Raw genomic sequence first — 23,112 nt, 5'->3', positions numbered from 1 at the left:
CCATATTTTTTACAGCTTCAGAATACAACAAATTATTAACTAAACCAAATTCTAGCACGAACAACCCTTAAACCAGACAGGACTCCGATAATCAAGAGTTAACTATATCATCATCATAACACAAGAGTATATAACAAGAACGTTTTTAAAGTTACTAATGGTCAGTAGCAGTCCTGTAGAAATACACGCTCAGAGGCATTGTTTCATGGCTGACCATGCAGTTGTGACATTTTGTAGGTTGAACCAACTTCCATGGATGGCAGGAAACAAACTAAAACAACAGTAAATTGTGATTTGGAGACTATTGGGTCATAACCAGTAGTAACCCTAGAAGGTAAACATGCTAAGGGAAGGAGGGAATGGTGAGATGTGGAAGCTAAAGATGTTTGAATGATGTGAAATGAAATTGAGCTGATGTGAGTGTTTAAGTAAAATTCATCTTATGTTAAAGCCTGGTGGCTGTCTGAATTTGGATTCTGCGCTATTATTTAAAGGTAGAGTTCTCTGGAGACACTCTTTTTTTAAACTGTAAAAAGCCTTTCTGCATGACAGGCTTATGGAAGTTCAAACCATCTCATGGTAGAAGAAGAGAATCACGTTAGTGACAGTCCGTCGAGCGGATATGAATAAATAAATTAAACAGCTGTGCCCCTGAGGATAAATGCAAGCGATTGAAATTGATTAACGTAAGACAGAATTACTTAGATCAGTGACTACCAAAGATGAAGTCCTCGGAGTGCTGGAAGTGTCCTACCTCGGGTGGCGGTGCGAAGCAACTAGGGAGAGACATGGCCGCGGAGGTGGTTCGTCAGTATTGTGCGCCAAAACTCAATTACCGTTAGGCGAACTCGAGTTGTGCTGCTGATATTCGTAAATTCAAGACAGAACATTTCCTTTGAAATTACAAGAAAGTTAATTAACCTTAAAACTTAACAATTCATGTAAACAATTAAAACTCAAATATTAAATTAAGAAATGACCTTCGGCCATCAGAGTACGTTGATATTAAAAGGTACTTGAAATAATATCTTATCAAACCTGAAAAGACATGAACACTCATGATTCGAGATGGTGATTTATAGCATTTAAAATAATGACATTTAGCATTTTGAATTTGAAATTTAGCATTTTGTAGCATTTAAAAAACACAATTTAGCCAATTCTCTCATTTTACATTACTGAAGAAAAGTATATTTTTAAAAAAAGAAACTGTTGCTTGCCGTTTAACCAACTTTTTTTCTTCAACCGACTTCTCGGTGAATCTTTTTTTTTTTTTTTTGCAGTCTGATTTCCCTCAGATTTAATGTGCTTTTCAAGTAAATCTTTTTTTTTTCCATTCCAGATGGCGATTACATAAATTAAAATTGCGCATTAAAATATTTGTATCACTTTCCTATAACTGTTCACTTTTGTATTCATTTATGCGATTGCGAATGAAAATGACGATTCGTCCCATTTTTACCACGAGAAATAACAGTATACAACACATTCACGAGTATGCACGTATTTGTAAACACGCAACATTCCACAGACTACACAAGAACGCGGCTTTCACGTGAAACACAGCCAGAAAATGGGACTTACAATTGTTAGCGCAACGAAGCAGAGATGTCGCAATATGGTGGCCTAAAAACTTGTACTCTGCAAGATGACGGACAATCTTCCAGCTAGTTGTTCTTTGCTTTGTTTACAATCGCGAGGCACGGATGGCCAATCTACATTCAATATTTACGAACAATAGTAGTTGTGAATGATGTGACAATAAGATACTTGTGCTGAATACGCCATAAAATGATGGTTTCTTTTGATACTGAACTGAAACAAAATACAATCGGTAAATAAATTGTGTAGAGTGAAGACGAATCTACGTTTTTTACCTTGATTTCGCATTTATCTCGGAATAGTCTAGATTTAGCATTTTATAGCGGAAAAAATATAATTTAGCATATTTTAGCATCTATTTAGCAAAAACTAAAAACCACCATCCCTACTCATGATGAGTGAAAAAGTTTACAGTACTAATTATTATTACTGTAGAAGAAAAATGTATACACCTATTCCTCACTTAGCACGTCTTCAGAGTGCGCGGATTCATTTAGCACAATGTGAATTTTACTGCCCCAATCTTGAATAGCACGTCTGTAAATTTCAGTTAGCACGAAATCTCTGCAGGCATAAAAAAAGCCGAGCACAACGCCATGAAGTCTGTTTCAACTTCTGTAAACAACAGATGTGCTGTAGGATACAGTTAGCCAAACAGGTCTGTCTACGCTATCGGCTGTTGTACAAAAATCAGCTATGGCAAGTTAAATTGTGGCTATAGAGTGTAAAGGATCAAATGTTTTTACATCTGCTCGTATGCCGCCGTGCCGTACCGTACCGTTGTCGCCTGGCCACAGACTGGGCCGTGAACTCAGTCTAGCCAGTAACAGGGAATTCACTCAAACAAAAGCAATGTTTGCCCATTCAGCTGCCGGTAACTGTACGTGCTTGATCACTCAAAATGCATCATGTTCAAGTATTTGAAACAAAACTAGAAGTACATATTAGGCACGCAGCTTGTCATGAAGGCCACACTTATGTTGGTCGCACTTTAATTTTAAGCAAGTCAACTGTGTGCACAATCGTACAAAATAAGGACTCTTACCAAATGTTTATATAAGTCTGATGCAGTTGGTTGTACTAGCGGGAATATAGTTGACATTAGATACCGGAACAGAAATGAACAGAGATTCACGTGGAAAAGGTTGTTAAATGAATGTTGCAATGAAAAAAAATAATCATTGGCCTGACAGGATTGGTGTGAACCAGGTGGTGATACATGAATAAGTACTTTAATTTTTTAAAAATTAAAATGTAACTATCCGGACAGTAATATCGGTTTCACTGTCAGTAAAGGATGGTTTGGAAAGGTACGCGACATGAGTTGGTCACGCCTGGGCAGGCAAGTCAGCCGGCGTCTGACCATAAAGTACATAACCACGGGGATGCACCACAACGCCGAAATGCCAAATTGACCACAACGCCGACAGCTAGAAAACTGCTGTGTACCACAACGCTGAATTACCACAATGCCAAAATACACTAACGCCGAAAAATGTCATTGCAGGAGGCTAGGATAGGCTAGGTTAAGTTAGGTTAGGTTATATTACGCTAGGTTAGGTTAGGTTAGGTTAGGTTAGGTTTGATTGTGGTATTACGGCGTTGTGGTAAAGACCCATAACCACGTATCTCCTGTTACACGGTTTCGTATTTGTCATACAAAGTGCGATGGGAGGCATATAAAGATAAATAGTCTTGACATATTTATAGTTGAGTGATATTCAACACATTTATATTACTTAAAGTATATTTTCCTACACAATTTTGGAACACATTAAATAAATTAGCCTTGCTATTTATGGAAACTAATGCTTCAGAATACCCAATTTTGAATAACATGAACATTATATATATATATATATATATATATTCATTCATATTGACCACCATACAAACAAACAATTTTAGACAAATACTTTCAAATTGAGTCCAAAAATCAAATTTAATAAAAAACTGCTATTTTTAGTGGGGAACTTGCTGCTGTTCGTCCATTATACAACTCTCAATATCAGGGTCCCTGGAACTTAACTTGTCAGCATTTGATCGCATACCACCTGCAGCGTTGCCATGTACCACGAGGGGGAAACCCTGCTACAGAATATTTTTTTTTATTATTCCAGGTCTCCATTACATCTGAGGCAAACTTTTATCCGAGGTTATTTCATATTCAATGATCTTGTATATTATTTGCATTTGTTTTGTATTCAAGGTTGCTCAAGTAACAGTTCACAGCACCTTGTACATGGGGCAACCTAAACATAAAGGTGTATTATATTACAGTAATGAAAATGATCAATAATGTTTAAATATTAAAGAGTTGAAATTCAGTTCCAATATTTATTTTACTTTTCCTTACAGTAAATATGAATGACCCCCAACTAGTACTAGGATTTCATTTCAAGTAATAAAAGAAAATGTATGGTAGGCACTTGAATATTCATTAAATTTAAAAATTGTTCTCTTGTTTACTTTTATTAAAATAATTTATTAAGATACAAAATGAATGTTCCAAATTTTTCAGTATCTGTACCACTATTGGATGTTTGCTGAACCAATTAAAAGTATCTTTTTAGTGAGATGTGTAGCTAGTGGTTTCTCTTGCAAGTTAATGTGTGCCAGCTAATATTTTTGTGTTTGGTGCATGCTGTGTGGCCATTGATTCTTTTCTTTAGTGTTTGTATTGCTCAGGTGGTAAGGTTTGTACTGGAGAAACTAGACGGGTATATCAGATTTCCTGGGTAGGGTATGCATGGTCAATCTAATGTTGAATGAAGTGGGCTGATGAAATGGCATTGCATTTGCAGAGAAGTTTTTAAGTTAAATGTACATTGCAATGTTTTTATAACCTCCAATTGCTACTTTTTAACAGATGAGAGAGAGCATAATGATGTTTTTTTCCTCCCTGCTAAATACCTTGTGAATGTTTACGTGTTAAATTTATGGTTTTGTACTCAAAAAGATTTTTTTTACAATATATTGTGAAAAAGTAATTAATCATAAGCTTCCAATTTTGTATTCCATGTGAACTAATTACCAATTTTAAATTCACGTGTCACGTGATTTTGCGAGCTGATTGCGGCGGCATTCTCCTGAAATACGCCTGTCTAGTTGCCAGCCCTTCATGACAGAAATCCTAGTTTAGGAACCACCGCTCTAGTGTGTGTGCTTTGCTTAACTGTCCACCAGACCAAAAATATTGAAGTGTACTTCATACGAAATGCAGAATAAGGAATCTGGTTAAAAGCATGAGAATAATTCTCTTTTGTGTACTAAACTTTTTTTTTAATGTAATAGTATAGAGAATGACTTCTCTTTGAAATGGTAATGTGTTTTATAGTCTCCATTTTGTCACAATTTTTTAATCATGTGGAAGCTTAACCTAGGAAAATTACAGAGTTGCTAATTGATCATTCTTATTGATGTATCAGCAATAAGGGAAGAATTTATAGATATTTGGTAAAGGTTATTTTTATGCTGTTTTTATTGTCCTTCTTGAGACATTTTTTTATGTTAATTATATTGTTAATTTCCAAACACCTTACATTGCACAAATCTCTTTAGGCACCTAGTCTTAAGGCAGTTTTAAGGTAGAGCTAGTTCCCAATTTTATGTTTAATATTATTATCTGTACGTAGTAAAACTTCAAACAGTATTGAGGTATATTTGTCCTTTTTACTATCTTGTGATGATGGTGGTGGTTAAACATTCTTGCAATTGAAAACACTGTTTGTAATTGTGTGTGTTTTTTTTTTAAATGTAATAGCTTGCTAGTTTTTGTGCTTTGTGTTGCTGTTTCTAAATTTTATTTAAAATTATATTATTTGGTTTTGGAAAATAAGTTCTCACAGGCTAAAACTTCCAGACACAGCCTGCACAATTTTTTCTTTCTTTCTAAATCTTCTTTCTACAAGTTAATGCCTGTGAGTATTACTGTTACTTTGTTTGCACTTAAGTAGTTGCTTAGCACCTAGTTTTCCCCTTTGTAATTTGGTGTTTGTTGTCTTTAGCTTGGTTTTTTTTTTTTGTAGAATAGGGAGAAAAAAAAAGGTTGATTAGAGTATCTGACTATTACGCATTCACATGTCATGCATTGCATTTTTGTATAGCTTTCAGCCTAATTAATAATAAATACATTAGTTTCTGGCATGAGACACATCAGCTCTTCAGAAATAAAAATTGGAAAATAAATTTTTACCGTAAGGGGTATTGAAATTCCTTTGTATGTGTGATGTAAAGATTGTTGGGTGGCATTTTTGAAGAAATTATATGAGTGTATTAACATTTCTCACACTTGGAAAATAATCTAGGGTTTTACAACCGTGATAGATTGTAAAGGAGATTATAGAGGGTGAGTTCCCCCCCCCCCTCCCCCCCCCCCCCACACCAAATCCAACTGTACACTAGCAGAAAGTTGATGTATTAATAATCTTGCCTTTTAATTTTATAATTTTTTAGCATAAACAAGAAACAGTTTCTTAAAGTCGAGTTTGTTATACAGAACACAGAACACATGGATGTAGTAGGTGTGGATACTAGGGTAGGTATAAACAGGGTCAAGGTAGTGAATTTATTCTAAAAAAATGTTTTTTTTTCCATCCTTTATGCAACAGCAGCATAAGTACCATCAGGTGTGCAAGATCAATGCCGTAGTGATGCAAGCACAGTAACTTAAAACATATACATATTACCTATTATATACCAGTCCAGTTACTTGTTTGATGCATTTCAGGCAGTAACCAATTTAATTTACTACCTATTTATTGTATGAAAAATGTGTACTATTTAAAATATTAGGAGGTTGCAAGGCACCTTACAAAATAAACATATATACATAACAAACAATTTGATTTAATATAAACAATTATTTTTATTAAAAATTCAATTAATTTTAGTACTATGCAAATTAAAATAATTTTGGATATATGTGTGTGTTTGTAAAATAAACAAAAATAAAAAAATATTTGAAAAAATTTATACATACATAAAGTGCATCTGTACTGTCTACCAATAATTTTAGCAGCAAGAAATTAAGTGACTTCAAAAGATAAATATAAAAATTAAAAAAAAAAAAAATCAAATATGCAAAAATATGTTTAGGGACATACAAATGTATATTATATACATAAAAAACCAAAAGTACCAACAGTTTTTAATAAAAATATAAGCATATTTACAAAATAAAAACAAAGATTTTTGAAAGAGCGTAAGTACAAAATTCAAAAGATTACTAGTGATGCACATATAGGTTTTCAAGAAAAGGAAAATTTTCCACCGTTTTTCATTAAGAACTTAACTTTCTGAGATATAAGCCTTTTTATTAATTATGAACATGTTTGTAAGGTGGTGTTGAAAAATAATGAATATAACAAACACTTATGAGCATAATTATATATAGGATTAATATAAACAAGTGTATAAAATTAGTTACTTAATTTAGTAAAATAATGAAGATAAATATTAATTAACAACAAAAATAAATTGATATTATGAATTTTTATTCTAATTTACTGTGTACGATAAATCAGTGAGTGACTGCTACGCTAGTGAAGTCCACCTCTGTTCCTCCTACATGGCTTTTAAACTTTGAATAAAAAATAAAAAATTAACCTAACTTTAATTCTGCATGCAATTAATTATTAGAAATAAAATAATAAAAAGGACTGAAGAGATATAAATTTGGTTGGTAAAGTTTCAAATTAAAATTTTAAAAATGAATTAAATACACAGTAATTAATATTCATATAAATCTATGTATAAAATTAATTATTAAATTTCGTTAAATAATAATGTAATAATTTATAATGCAAATAAATAATACTTTCGAGAACATAACCTCACTTAATTTAAATACACTTGAAAAAATTTATACACAATTTCTATCACTAATATTGTTACATCTCACTCCTACCGACTAGCTCAGAATTATTTCTAGGAGTGAGAATGCACATACATATTACACTTTCAAAATAAAGGGCGCCAGGAACTTCCTCTGTTCCAATATTACTGGTATGTTAGGCTAACCAGTTGAAATAATGTCTCTCGGACACGATGGATGTTTACAGATTATTTATTCAATGTTCCACACGGTCATGGTCAATGTGGCCGCCATCTTGCCGCTCTGAACATAGTACAGAGTTATCACAAACATTTATCTTCACACGATTCTACTCAAACAAAATACGTTAGCTGGCTGAGGTACCCTATCGAAACTGATTGCCATATAATAATTCTTATTAAATCCCGTGGTTACATATGCACGCACGGTACAATGTCCAAGGACTACGTCCTTGGAACGACGACTGCTTAGAATAAAGAGTCTCGTTGCGGGCGTTACCTACGACTGTGGCCGAATAAATTCTAATTGAAAAGTCCAAAAGTTCAAAAAAGGTTAAATATTACATAGGTGATGCCCAGACCACAGCCGCGAAGTTCTCCATACTCACATCATTTGTTAAATTGTGAGCCCCTGCCCAAACGTGACCGCCATGGTACCTCGCCAGACAAAGACTGAAGTTGCGAGGCGACGCAGTTGCCTTCTCCAGGATAGGCAGCTGCGTGACCTCTCAGCCAATCACAGCCGCTCTTTTTACCAGAGGGACTATGACGACTGGTGACGACATATTAAGCCAATAACATAATTCATATTTGAAAGGGCCAGCCAATCCCGGCGCATGGCAACAGCATTACTACGCATTTCTCAAGTCCAACCTTTTCTGTCTCTCTCGCACGCCGGACGCGTCTGGCGCCAAGGTGTCGCAACTCGGAACAGCTATTGCATCAGCCCAGATCACCCACAAAGCACTGGCCGTGTTATAACATTTACTTGATTTAAATTATATTACCATACATTTGTATCAATATGAAAAACTAAGCAATACTCACAACTTGCATTCAAACTCCAAAAACGTAATTTCTCATGCCCATATTTCAATTATTCAGTCTAGGGACTTTCTTACTTTACAGAAACATAATTATAATTTACATTAAAAAGCATGAAACCATATTAATTATGTCTGCCGACGGTGTAACAACCACCTGCCTGCTTCTTCAGAAAGTTTTCAAATCTGCTCTTTAAATCATATAAGAATTTATCCATTTCAAACAATAAAACTACATGTCACAAAATTATTAAGTGCAATCCTCCGATTTCTGAAAAACAATCTTACCAGCCTTATTTAAAATACATACGTTAAATCACCTAAAACGTGGTTACAAAACTGAGCAAGTAAAAACAAAGCCTAAGGGCTCATTCCTTACATCTTAATTAAATATTAAATAAACTGAATTGCTTTTAATTACATGTCCATTCCTACACTAAATCATGCTCACATGAGCATAAAAAATATCTCTTATCATGAAGAAACATTATTATTGAAATTATGAATAAATACCCTGTTATTAATTATTATCTAGAGGAGAAAAAAAAAAAGAAAGCGAACAATTGGGAAGGGCAGTAGCCTGCAATGCTACATTACCCCCCCAATTTTTCAATTAAATTAACCCAATATTTAATTGAAAAGTTCAAAATAACATGTCAATATTACTATAAATTTTCACACTTGTATCACATTCATTAAATATGACACCATTACCAGACTAAAAGCAAATTTACAAATTTTGTTATAGCTGTACTTTCATAAATACTCAGATTTAGCAAGCTGAAAGAAATGAAGAGAAAACACAACAAAACTCTTCTGAACTGAATTTTTTTTTTCAAAATAAAACCATTCACATGTTTCTGTTACATTCCTCCAAATACATTATGCATCATCGAACTTCCCCATATGTATTCGTTCAAAAGCTAGTATTGGACAAATCTTCAATTATTTGTGTTGTAACAATGCCTTGCATTACATGTATCATGCTCAATAAGAATATCATCAATTTGCACTTATTGGTTCTTAACTTTTCACATTTCCTATTCTGTTTTGGCAACAACAGATAAACAAGTGTCATAAATATGAGGGGTAGGAGCAACAAAGGAGCAAGGGACCTCAGTAGGTAGCCTTGAAAAAACCATCGGACTCGAATGCGGACCGGAAACAATACATTCACCTCCTTGCCTCCCAGCTAGCCTCGAAAAACAACAACAAAAACCTCTGCTACTTTGGCAGGAACACAATGATGTGAAAAACCTTAACCCTTCTGTACCCTCTTGACAACATTCCTCTTGAGCTAACTCGTACACATACTGATAATTTCATCAGCTCACACCACTCCTAATCTCCAACTATCCACCACTTCAGATGAACATGGACGAGACTACTGAATTCCACCTGATGATGCCAATACATCTGAATGAATCCAACATCACATACTAACCAAATCGTTGTAAACTCCTTTGCATTAAAACTTGCCCAATCTATATTGAAAAACCAAAGTAATATGTAATGAAAAGAAACTTTAATTTTACCAATAATAACAATAAATTTTTTTTTTTTTTTTTTTTAATAATAATAAGAAATCTCACATTGTCTACATGACTATGTAATCTTGGGACTTCAGCCCCGAAACTAACCTCTCTCTTGGCCTCCTGGCCCTCCTGATCTCCAACTACAGTACCTGGCCCTCAAAAGAACCTGCCCTGTAAACATTTCTTAATGTGTCAACTAACCTCAAATATCAGATCAATTACTGTTTACATTTAAACACTATGAACTTTGTTTACTAAAACAATTGACTCAGTCACTATTGTGCCTTAGGGAACCACAACAGCTGTTTACATTTTGTAATCTTTTATACCTTAACATTGTTTACACTCTTTTCCATGGTCTCAATAGAGATACATGCCAATTGGCACCATTTACTTTGTACACATTGTGTCCTGCTATGGCCTCTACAATATACGGTCCATTGTACAGCTGAAAAAATTTGTGTATCTTTTGATTTATTAAAGAAGAGATGTTTTGAGATGCAATTAATACTTCATCACCTTCCTTACAAACGATAGGTTGAATTTTCTTATCATGTCTGTTTTTTCGTAATTTTGCTTTAAACACAAGTCTTTGTTCAACCTCGTGAATTTTGTCTGCTAATGGTACATCAGCACTCTTAGGAAATACAATCACATTTTGTAATTGGGTTGTAGGTAGTGTTTGTTTCATAATCTCTATTGGAGTGTACCCTGTACTTTCATGCCAACAATTATTTAACAACTTTTCAATATCCTGCAATACATTCGCCCATATTTTGTGATTCTCACTACAGTACACTCGAAACAATCGTCCCAACTCTCGCATTACTCTTTCTACAGGATTCGCCGATGGATGATATACTGCAGTATACCCCAACTCGATTCCCAGAATGCCCTGGAGAGTTTTCCAGAGTACTCCTCGGAAGCATGGTCCATTGTCAGAAATTATTTTCTTGGGAGTCCCTACTTCCTTTATAAACACATCTAAAATCTTTTCGGTTACAGCCAGTGAAGTGGCTCGTTTGAGAGGGTACAATTTCACATATTTTGAAAAAACATCCAACACTACAAAAATATATTGGACTCCGCCTCTCCCCCTTGGCAGAGGACCAAATAAGTCTACACACACAACATCCAAAGGTTTTGATGCCAAAACATGTTGCATCACTCCCTGACACTTTCTGTTCATAACTTTTGTCTTCGCACATATTAAACAATGATTCAGAATTTGTGCTACGGTTCTGTACATATCTTTAAAAACACATATCCTTTGAACATACTTGACCGTTTTGGTGACACCAAAATGTCCACATTCTAGGTGTAACAGATTTACAATATCTTTGCGTAAATTGTTCGGAATACATACAACCCATCTTGTCACCTTATTCCCAACATTTTGGAATAACATGTTATCAGAAATGGTAAATTTCTCCTTAATAATTTCCCGACAATTTAAATCTTTCAATTCATTAACTACCTTACTTAATCGAGGATCTTTATCGATTTCCTCCTTTAAATTTTCAGCAAATTTCTCCATTCCCTCCTGGACATGTGTCATTTGTTTACCCAAATTCCTGATTTGAAATTCCTTCATCTTTGTGGCTTGTGATTCCGCTACACCCCTGGATAAAGCGTCTGCAACCACCTGGGTATTCCCTGGTACATGTTGTATGTCCAAAGTGTATTCTTGCAATGCTAAAACCCATCTGGTGATCCTACCATGTAACAATTTGCAAGAGTGCAAGTGACATAAGGCTTTATGATCAGTAAGCACGATTGTTTCTTTACCATAGATGTATGTGCAAAACTTCGCACATGCAAATACAATGCTCAATAATTCCTTTTCCGTAGTAGTATAATTAATTTCTGCTGAATTTAAAGCTCTACTGGCAAAACCAATAGGGATCTGTTCCCCCTTTTCGTTGACCTGAAAAAGCATCGCCCCCACAGCTTCGTTTGAGGCATCGCATGCAATGCAAAATTTCTCGTGTAATTTTGGATGGTGCAGCAAAATCTGTTTTTCTAGCTCCTGTTTTAACAATTCCATTGCCTGTTCTTGTGGCTCTCTCCACTCCCAGCTTTGACCCTTTTGAAGCAATTTCCTCAACGGTACACAAATCTGACTAAAATTTTGAATATATTTGCGAAAGAAATTAAAAAATCCTATCAATCTTTCCAATTGTTTACGATTCGTGGGGGATGGATATTCCCTGATAGCCCTAAACTTCTCAGTGTCAATGTGTATCCCTTGTGAATTTACAACATTACCCAGAAATATTACTTCCTCTTTCAGAAATACAGATTTCTTTAAATTTGCTGTCATGTTTCCCTTTTGTAACTTCTCGAGTACCAATTGGATTACCTGGCAGTGTTCTTCAAATGTTTTTGTAGCAATGAGAATGTCATCTATATAGATAGTTACCAGTTCAAGTACTTCTGGACCAAGAACTTCCTCCAATCCCCTAATGAAATGACTCACTGACACATTTAACCCGAAAGGCATCCTCTTAAAACAGTAAGTTTTCCCTTGGTATACGAACGCAGTGCAAAGCCTTGATTCCTCAGCTAAAGGTATTTGCCAATATGAAGCTACCAGATCAATTTTTGAAAAGTATTTACAGCCATTAAATTTTTGCAAAAGTTCTTCTATGGGTTCCGGGGATTCCCTGTCCGGTACTATAATTTGGTTCAATTTTCGAGCATCTAAACACAACCTTACCCCCCCTGTTTTCTTCTTGACTACCACTATTGGATTCAAGTATTCAGAACTACGCCTCTCAATGATATCAATGTTAATCATATTTTGTATTTCTGCTTCGACTGATGGTCTTAAATTGTATGCTACAGGATAGGGCCTTTGAATAAATGGTTTGTGCTCTCTTAATGTTAATTCGCATTCATACCTGTTATTTAACCCTGGAAAATTAGCAAAAGCTCTGTTTTCTTCTTGTAAAATTTGTCTTAGTGTTTCCTTTTGTAGTTCTGTACCATTAGGTAATTCGATTTGGGCAACCTCAGTTTCAGTTATGTATTTCCTCTCTACAAAATTACACTTAAATTCAATTTCAGTTTCAACATCTTGTCCCATTATTACTTGCAAATTATAAGATTGAGTTGGCTTGTCTGATTCAAATTTAACATATTTTCCGGACATTTTAATACTTAATTTGGAATAGTCAATCACTACTGCATGTTCTTGCAACCAATCTGCACCCAAAACTACATTGATATTTAATCCTTTCACTATTAAAAATACTACCCAAAGTATCGTTTCCCCAAATTTAATTTCCAACATTACTTGTTTCCTTACATTTTTGTTCCTTACCCCAGTGGCCCCGACAATTGTTACATTTGAAACTGGTAGGATAGCAAGGGATTGCGTGACCTTGGTTCCCAATGAATTAAAAAATTCCTCTGAAATGGCCGTCACCTCACTACCTGAATCTACCAACATTTTCACCTTGGATTCGGTAGATATTACTTCCCCTTGAATGTATGGGCAAAGTCCTATCTTTCCTTTGACTAATGGTATTGTTTCATTTGGTTCGTGTAACAAATCGCCACTTTCATGAGTAATTTCCCCTGAGGACCTGTTTCGCAAAATGGTACACTGTTTTTCTGCCTCTTCTGTGTTTACCTGGGAGGAATCTGAGGCTTGATCCCCACCCTCTATTGGTTTAAATGCCTTTGATTGTCTTGGTGTCTGTTTTCTCGTCCCTCTCTCTGTTGTCCTGGTGGTGCTCTTTCCTGTCTCTCATTTCCCCTTCCCTCACCTTGTCGCAGTTGTTCCTGCCTCCACCTAGGTTGTCGATCCTGGCCTGGTCTCCCCTGCTGCTGCTGCTCTCCTTGCACCTGCCGCTGGTTACCTGGTGTATGATCTCTATCCCTCGGTGGTCCTTGGGGTCTGCCTTGGTGTTCAGGTTCTCGACCTCTCAGTCCTTCCTCTCGTTCATCTCGTCTGTCCAGGGTCTCAAGCAACGCTACCACCTCCTCAACAGTGTTTGCCCTGAGACCTAAAATGCAGTTTTGGACATTTCAGTTGAAATGGTGTACCACATGTGAAATGAATCTCTCATTTGCAATAGGGTTACTCAGGTATTTGGCTTGGGCATACAATCTCTGAACATAATTTGCCATCGGGCCATCCCTACCTCTGTATTTCCCTGATAACAAATATTGTAAGAAATCATCCTGTATATAAACTCCCCAATATTTATCCAAAAATGCTTGCTTGGCCTCCGCAAAACTGTGCCAATCACCTTCCTTCTGCATTCCCCATTGCAATGCAGTATCTTCCAATTTCGTAAGGAATAGCTCTACTTGTTGTTCATCTGACCCCTTCAGATATCTAAACACCTTTTCACATTTGGAAATTAATTGTATGGGTGTGGCACCTCTGTTGTCCCCATAGAATTTAGGTACAGTTTTTTCGAAAGTGTTTACCTCATCCACTGTTAAAACTGAACTGTGAATTTTACCATTTGCATCGCCCCTAATTTTATTCAATTTTTCCTCCACTTTCTTAAGGCATTCCATACCTACCTCATCTCTAAATTTCTCAAATTTATGTTCAATTTTCTTACTTTCCACTAACACTTTCTCGACATTACTCTCAATCTTTTTATCAACTGCCTCAATTTTTTTTTCATTGACGAAAATTCCCCTAGCATTATCGTTTACCTTTCCCTGTACATCAATAAGTTCGTTGTGATCTCTTATAAAATTACTTCCCATTTGTTCATAATTTTCCTCTAAATTAGCAATTTTCCCTTGGTTTACTTGTACCTCATTTCCTCCAAATGTGAAATTTTCTTTCAAAATGCTTATTTCCTCCCCACATGTATCTAACCTTGTTTGGATTTCGGCAACCCTACCCTCACATTCAATAACTTTGTTGAAACATGTGTTCACTTGTTCATTAACTTGAATTTCAAAAAACCCTATTCTCTTTTCTACTCTGGTCAACTCTTGTTGTACCTGCGAAACTTCTTGCCTAATTTCCTGTTGCCCTTGTTTCAAATTTTGTGAGTTCTGTTCTAATTTTTGTGTAATCTGGTTTCCAAGATCCTGGGTGATACCCTTCATCATTTCCATTATGGCCTGAAGTGTTGCTTGATTTGAACTACCCCTAACATTCTTAGAAATCGTTTCCTCAGAATGTTCCATGTTGCCATAGTTTTCCTGGCTACCTGGAAAATTCTGGTTTTCTCTCAAATTATCATAATTTTCCGGCATATTTAACAAATTTACCCTTTCCAATATTTCGGTTTCGACGTTTGGTACGTCTTCCAGACTTTCTGGGTTTTCGGAAAAACCCATAAAATCTTCACTGCTCCCACTACTCATATTGAACTTTAAACGTTAATCTTAAACACATACACACACAATACCCAACAATAAATGAACCTTACTAACCAACAAAGTGCTTAACATCTACGACCTTATTTTCCTCGCTGGATGGTGCTGTCCGCCTCACTAGTTCCCGTGATGTGATGATCTCGACGTTCTCGATGATCGGCGTTGTTCACGTCCCGTGCAGCTTCCCGACGTGATGATCTCGACGTTCTCGATGATCACGACGTGCGTGTCTCGCGATGTTCCCCGTTGTTCACGTACTGGGTACTGGAACACTGGATCTCCCTGCCGCCGTCAACAAGTTCATCTCTTTCACTCGTTATAACCGCATTCTCAGTTCAGCAACCTCGTACAAAGTTTTAATCTTCGTCAAATTTTCTTTATTCGTAGAATGTTCATTTATTGTTCTCGGGTCGTGTAGAAATTCCGTCGCCCCACGTTGGGCGCCATGTGTTACATCTCACTCCTACCGACTAGCTCAGAATTATTTCTAGGAGTGAGAATGCACATACATATTACACTTTCAAAATAAAGGGCGCCAGGAACTTCCTCTGTTCCAATATTACTGGTATGTTAGGCTAACCAGTTGAAATAATGTCTCTCGGACACGATGGATGTTTACAGATTATTTATTCAATGTTCCACACGGTCATGGTCAATGTGGCCGCCATCTTGCCGCTCTGAACATAGTACAGAGTTATCACAAACATTTATCTTCACACGATTCTACTCAAACAAAATACGTTAGCTGGCTGAGGTACCCTATCGAAACTGATTGCCATATAATAATTCTTATTAAATCCCGTGGTTACATATGCACGCACGGTACAATGTCCAAGGACTACGTCCTTGGAACGACGACTGCTTAGAATAAAGAGTCTCGTTGCGGGCGTTACCTACGACTGTGGCCGAATAAATTCTAATTGAAAAGTCCAAAAGTTCAAAAAAGGTTAAATATTACATAGGTGATGCCCAGACCACAGCCGCGAAGTTCTCCATACTCACATCATTTGTTAAATTGTGAGCCCCTGCCCAAACGTGACCGCCATGGTACCTCGCCAGACAAAGACTGAAGTTGCGAGGCGACGCAGTTGCCTTCTCCAGGATAGGCAGCTGCGTGACCTCTCAGCCAATCACAGCCGCTCTTTTTACCAGAGGGACTATGACGACTGGTGACGACATATTAAGCCAATAACATAATTCATATTTGAAAGGGCCAGCCAATCCCGGCGCATGGCAACAGCATTACTACGCATTTCTCAAGTCCAACCTTTTCTGTCTCTCTCGCACGCCGGACGCGTCTGGCGCCAAGGTGTCGCAACTCGGAACAGCTATTGCATCAGCCCAGATCACCCACAAAGCACTGGCCATGTTATAACATTTACTTGATTTAAATTATATTACCATACATTTGTATCAATATGAAAAACTAAGCAATACTCACAACTTGCATTCAAACTCCAAAAACGTAATTTCTCATGCCCATATTTCAATTATTCAGTCTAGGGACTTTCTTACTTTACAGAAACATAATTATAATTTACATTAAAAAGCATGAAACCATATTAATTATGTCTGCCGACGGTGTAACAACCACCTGCCTGCTTCTTCAGAAAGTTTTCAAATCTGCTCTTTAAATCATATAAGAATTTATCCATTTCAAACAATAAAACTACATGTCACAAAATTATTAAGTGCAATCCTCCGATTTCTGAAAAACAATCTTACCAGCCTTATTTAAAATACATACGTTAAATCACCTAAAACGTGGTTACAAAACTGAGCAAGTAAAAACAAAGCCTAAGGGCTCATTCCTTACATCTTAATTAAATATTAAATAAACTGAATTGCTTTTAATTACATGTCCATTCCTACACTAAATCATGCTCACATGAGCATAAAAAATATCTCTTATCATGAAGAAACATTATTATTGAAATTATGAATAAATACCCTGTTATTAATTATTATCTAGAGGAGAAAAAAAAAAAGAAAGCGAACAATTGGGAAGGGCAGTAGCCTGCAATGCTACAATATTCAAAATAAATAAAATTATTTTAGTTGTATGGACCAGTATTCAATATTATTTGCTAAAATAGATATATGATTTAAAAGAAAATATATAATTTTTTAGTTGTATGTAGCTTTTTTTCATCTTATCAGTTATTCATAGCACGCTGCGCATGCATTGTATAAATTCACTAATTTTTTCATAATGTGTCTAAAGAAGTATGTATAATTTGTATGTAGCCTGTTTTCATTGTCAATTTTTTTTTTCATGCTGCATGTGCATCATAAAAATTCACTTATCATTTTTCCATAAAGTACCCAAAGAAGTGTAACTTCAAAAAAAACATTACATTAATTTTGAATTTAATATTTAATTTCTTAGGTAATTGTAGTTAGTCTAAGGCACCTACTGAGAAATGAATATAACAAAACACTTAAATTTAATATACACAAAATATTTATTAAAATTCCAATTTATTTTAATATATTGAAAGCACATTTATTGTCTGTTGTGATTCAATGTACACTTTCACTTGACTTGCAAATCTTGATTGATAAAGCTACATACAGTTGGTCATGTGAAGATATATTGAATTTTAAAATAAGTATGTATTTCATATTTCATTGCATATAAAGGTGATACCAACAAAAAAATGTAAAAACCATTAATCTATCTTATGACATTAATCATTCAAAACAGAATGACGTAAGGAAAGATAATGGTCAAAAACATGATTATTCACACACAGAATCATTTATTTAAGATACTTAACTCACCGATGATGTGCAGGAAAATGGTTTACCCAACACCAAGTTGTAGTCAGAATATTATCTTTGTGCCACGGGCTCCGTTGCAATGCTAGGAGGTACAGGTTAGCAAAGAGCAATAAAAATGATATAGCCCACAGCATTACGTGATCATTTAGTCAAGTGATGAGCGTAAATGTGTATAGGATTAATGTTATCTTTTTCTTGTAACACAATTTTGTCAGGTATATCATTCTAGGCCATTTCACGATCATGTTTTTGCTTAATTAAATGCTAAGTTAGTCTACACTAAGAGATAATTTTAACTAGTACACCCTTACTTGTTTAAATATTGTAGTTTCATTATCAAACAAAGATTAAAACAGGTCATTGTGTGTGTGCTGCTGTGCCATGTCCCAGGTTTTTTTTTTTAATCTGAAAATGTCCTACACATTCAAATTTTTTTGTCAACAGTTAATATACAGTCTTCTTTTTTACTAAACAAAACTTAACATGACTTTCAGGCATGCTACTTAACAAGTAGTCCCATTTATAAACAGTAAATAAGGGATTACATGATAATGTATCTTGATTGTTTTACTAAATTAATTATATTTATATTAATATTGAATACTGAGTATTTATTAAATTTTTAATTTGATTGAATTTATACCTTATCATTATCAACTGTATTTATAACATCACTGCAGTGCTTTTATTATTTTAATTTATTATATGCATGCAAAATTAAAGGCAAATTTTTATTTCAGTTAGAAAGTATAACTTATAATGTGCATACATAAGTAAATGCACCCATTTTTTTTACTATGTGGGGAGGATTGTTCAGCAAAATTTTCATATGGCAAGTTTAAAGATGTGTTGAGGTATGTTCCCAATACATTTTAATTGAATAATTATTGCAATTTGCTTATTATTATTATTATTATTTGTTACAGAAAAACAGCATGACCGCACAGAGCTGTAACAGTTCCTTCATTCCAAGATGTGATTACTTCATAAACGCACCAGTGTGGCAAGTTTCCACACGAACATTAAATCTGTACACACTTGGCAAGTGTAATATGTGACCAACTGTAAATCACTGTAAATTATTTATTTTTTAATTTATATTCCTGCCATGTTGTCAGATTGATCTGAGTGGACACTCTGTTTGTGATTCAGTAATTTAATAAATTATTTGAATTAGCATGTGTATGTTGAAGTGTGTAAAGTTGCATAGATGTAGTGTGGTTATACTGATGGAGTTGTTTGTGATCAGTTGTGGTCTGTAGGAAAAACTCATGTTCTTGTTGTGTGCTTAGTAAAACATGTTTTTTACATTGTGTAGTTATTTTGCAACTCCCTTAAAACCACAGTGGTATGTGATGAGTTTGTATGCCTAGTGCAATAAACTGTGGAAACAAGCTATTTATTCTGTGCATATTGTGATTGTGTAAATCAGGCAGAATTGGATGTGAAACTTCCACTGATGCTCCTGTGTAGGGTCAATGGAAAGTTCAGTCAGATATATGTCCTTTCGGAACTGAACATTTTAAGTTACTGATCAACTTATTCTCAGTTCATTTTCCCTCCAAGAGAGCCCGAGAAAATCTCCACTCCCCAAGTTCTAAGCAAAACCCTTTGTGGAACAGAAAATCATAACTGAGCACTTTAAAAAATTTAGGTAGGGTTCCAAAACTCAGAATATTATTACACAGCTGAGGAAGTATAGCATGCACGAGCCAAATGTTTTATACGCTGGGCTCCACAGATGGAAGTGTGTTGCTCGGAACAACCGGCTGAGCCATATAGTATGCAGATGCAGCACAGCCCAGCTATACATAAACTGTCGTATAAACATCAGTCATTGTAATGATGCTGGTGTGTGTATTTCTGTTTAAGCACTACATGGGCAACATGTTATGAACTAGTATAGTACTGTAATGAAAATGCTGTGACCAAGATTCTTTAACCTCCTTGGCCATGTCCTAATGGTATGTATTTCCTTCCATTGATGTCCTACTTATCTCCCTTGCTCCTTACATTGACAGTAATATCCTTGGTCTACACTTTTGAAGATTGTTTGTAGTTTTCAATTTTTTCCCCTACATGCAAATCAGTTTCATGTTAAATACTGAAAATTGTTGTTGCCCACTTAATGCTTGCTATGAAGTGACTTGAAACCACAGGTCCTTTATGAATGTTTTAATTAGGGATGGGATTTTCGAATCTTGGATTCGTCGAATATACCGAATCCTATGGATTTGTAGGATCCGAGGTAGGATTTGAGGTGGGTTTTTAAGTGTTTTAGGTAGTAATTGAAAATTGTAGTTCTGGGCGAAGTTAGAAAATTTCGAACCGAACCCTTACGTTCGGTTCGGTTCGAAACCTCTTAAAATATATTCGAAAAACCGAACATTCGTTTAAAAAAAAATTACGGTATTTTCTAATTTTCTAACCCCCATTTGAGACCATTCTCAAACACAACACAACAAAATTCCATTACTTGTAATATTCCGACTTTTATCGCATAATTTCGCCTCAACAGTTTCAAGCGCAGACAAAATAATATAAAAATTTATTAATTGTCGCATAACTCCCATAGCATTTTTTCATATAGGCGCGCTTTGTTTTTTGTTTACTTTAGAGAATTTTTTTGTATGCATTTCTCGTACTACGTAATATAAACTATCGTACAAATGCCAAAGGTATTGTATATTATACCTTTAACTATAGTGAGTGTACGAGAAGTGTTGTAAAATCACCAAAGATTGCGTACCCAATACGTTAAACTAACGCGCATGTACGAGAACTCTCGTATTTCGGTAAAACTAACGTGATCAAGTTAATACAAGACAAATGCGGTAGGAAATGATTACGTAAATTACTGGGATATATTTATTTTCTTTGCCCTTTTTAGTTATAACAGTCAGGTACTGAAAATATTAATTTAATCTTGTGTATTAAAAGTACTGGTCCAGGAAATTTTACAGTACGGTACTAAGTTGAGTAGCGTAGTCGCGGCAGCCATCATTATTTCTTGTGTTTTCTTTTTTCCGACGCAAATTTCTATGACCGCAATTCTTACGTTACGTTTACAATATTATTGTTCTTGAGGTGATTTGCGATGAGCAGGCTCACGTCGTTTAAGTTTTCCAAATGGAGAAAAGATAATGACGACCCAGATGACCCAAAACCACCCCAAAAAAAAGTCTAAAGTTTCTTCTGACGAGCAGCATTCTTCCAAGAAAACAGCAACTGCAGTCAGCGGGTTTTGTAATGTAGATAGGTAACTTAATTCACATTCGACTTTTTTTTAAATGTCCTATTAAAAAGTTTTACTTATTAAAAATGTTAGGTTATGTCTACCACAAAAATATGTTATGTGGCCTTATGCTGCATGTTCGTCATCTTTATAATAATATATTTTTTAAAATGGTTCGTGTACACTGAAAAAGGAAGATAGTCTTTTTTGAAATTTAGATGGAACTTCTTCATGAATTAAAAGTATATACCTACATAAAGAAATTAAATGCAAAATGATTTTCTCTCAACTGTTTTCTTTCCTTCATTATTTATTGCATAAACTTTACTTATAAAATGTTAAGCAATGTTTTAATAAAGCTAAGCTATATAATGTTTTAATTTTACATATGGCTGGAGAACCTTTCTTTCTCACCATTCAGTTAAATACCAAAATGCTGGTGGTCAGTTCATTTTAATTCAAAACAATTATATCTGTATGAGGTTCGGTTTGGACGGTTTCGAATTTTTTTTGCTATTGTTCGATACCAGAGAACTGAGGTTCGTCCAGCTGAAGAAAATTGTATACCTAAACTATATTATAAAGGTAACGGAAATAGCACAAACATAAGATAAACTACGCTGCATTTTGTCAATTAGCATAACTACTCGATCATTTCCAACCTTCAATAATGTAACATTGCAGAAAAATACGTTACTTTTTTTAAATGGTGTCCGTTACACAAACATATTTTATTGAAAACATGGGAAGGATTAATTTAACAGAGAATTAGACAGATGAAAACTTTTACGTGTGTGGTTTTTGAGGTTATTTTTCTCTATTTTATATCAGGTGTATACACTATGCACTTATTTTATTATTTTATAAATACACATGTGATTTTTTTTAATACATAGGCCTATGTAATTTATTAAAATAAATGTGTGATTTTTTTAATAACATGTGGTGAAGTTTAGTGTGGGACTGGGATTCGAGATTCGATGATAAAACACTGTGGATTCGAACAAGGATTCGGAGTCGTCACATCCCTAGTTTTAATGCAAACTGATGGCAGGACAGACTGAATAAAAATATACTCTATGACCCAATCATAATAACTATTACAATATGAAGTCAATATTTTTCTTGCACACTACAATTTTAGACCAGTGTACATTGAACCAGAAAGTTAATTTTTTTTTTCTGATCACAACTGTGAATGGAGCGTCAAATTTCCATATTAACTAATGGCCATGTATAGACAGACTTAAAATTAAAGTATACTTCTAATAGCAAAAAATTTCTTAAACTGACAATTACTCCAGTGCAGTTTGAATTAAATTTATCATAATGTTGACACTGGAAACATCCCACATGACTATCCTTCACATTGTTTGGCCAGTAGGCAACTACAGTCTAGCTGACTGGTATGCAATACAGCTTGAAAGCCATAGAATAATGGTGTTAAACACAGTTAATATTAACAAAGTTAATTTTTCTTAAGCATTGTATGCAATTTTCATCTGCAGCTGTGAACCAGATATCTTGCACCAACCCCCCTTTCAATTTTCAGTAGTGAATTAGTCCTGTGCTGATTGGCAAATGTCAATATGGTTACTAGAATAGTAAAATTATTTTTAAATATAACTGAGCATTTAAAACAAGTTGTTAAAGATTGCTCTATAGAAATAATAAATAAATAATACAGGTGAGCAAAGGTCTCCTGAAACATCGTCCTGGA

At 34.9% G+C, this 23,112-nt stretch overlaps 1 protein-coding gene across 7 annotated transcripts in view; it reads left to right on the top strand.

Moving 5' to 3' along the window:
* LOC134528207 (hypoxia up-regulated protein 1) overlaps positions 1-19,465 on the top strand; it is a 67,049-nt gene extending 47,584 nt beyond the window's left edge. For all 7 annotated transcript variants that reach the window (XM_063361615.1, XM_063361612.1, XM_063361614.1 and 4 more), the window contains one exon: positions 19,084-19,465. In XM_063361615.1, the coding sequence (XP_063217685.1) occupies positions 19,084-19,112 (29 nt within the window). In that variant the 3' untranslated portion in view covers positions 19,113-19,465. The remainder of the gene's footprint in view (positions 1-19,083) is intronic.
* Positions 19,466-23,112: the final 3,647 nt, after the last annotated feature.

This window comes from Bacillus rossius, chromosome 1, assembly GCF_032445375.1.
Source record: "Bacillus rossius redtenbacheri isolate Brsri chromosome 1, Brsri_v3, whole genome shotgun sequence".
NCBI classification, from domain to species: Eukaryota; Metazoa; Arthropoda; class Insecta; order Phasmatodea; family Bacillidae; genus Bacillus; species Bacillus rossius.
This window is presented reverse-complemented; position numbering and strand designations above follow the sequence as displayed.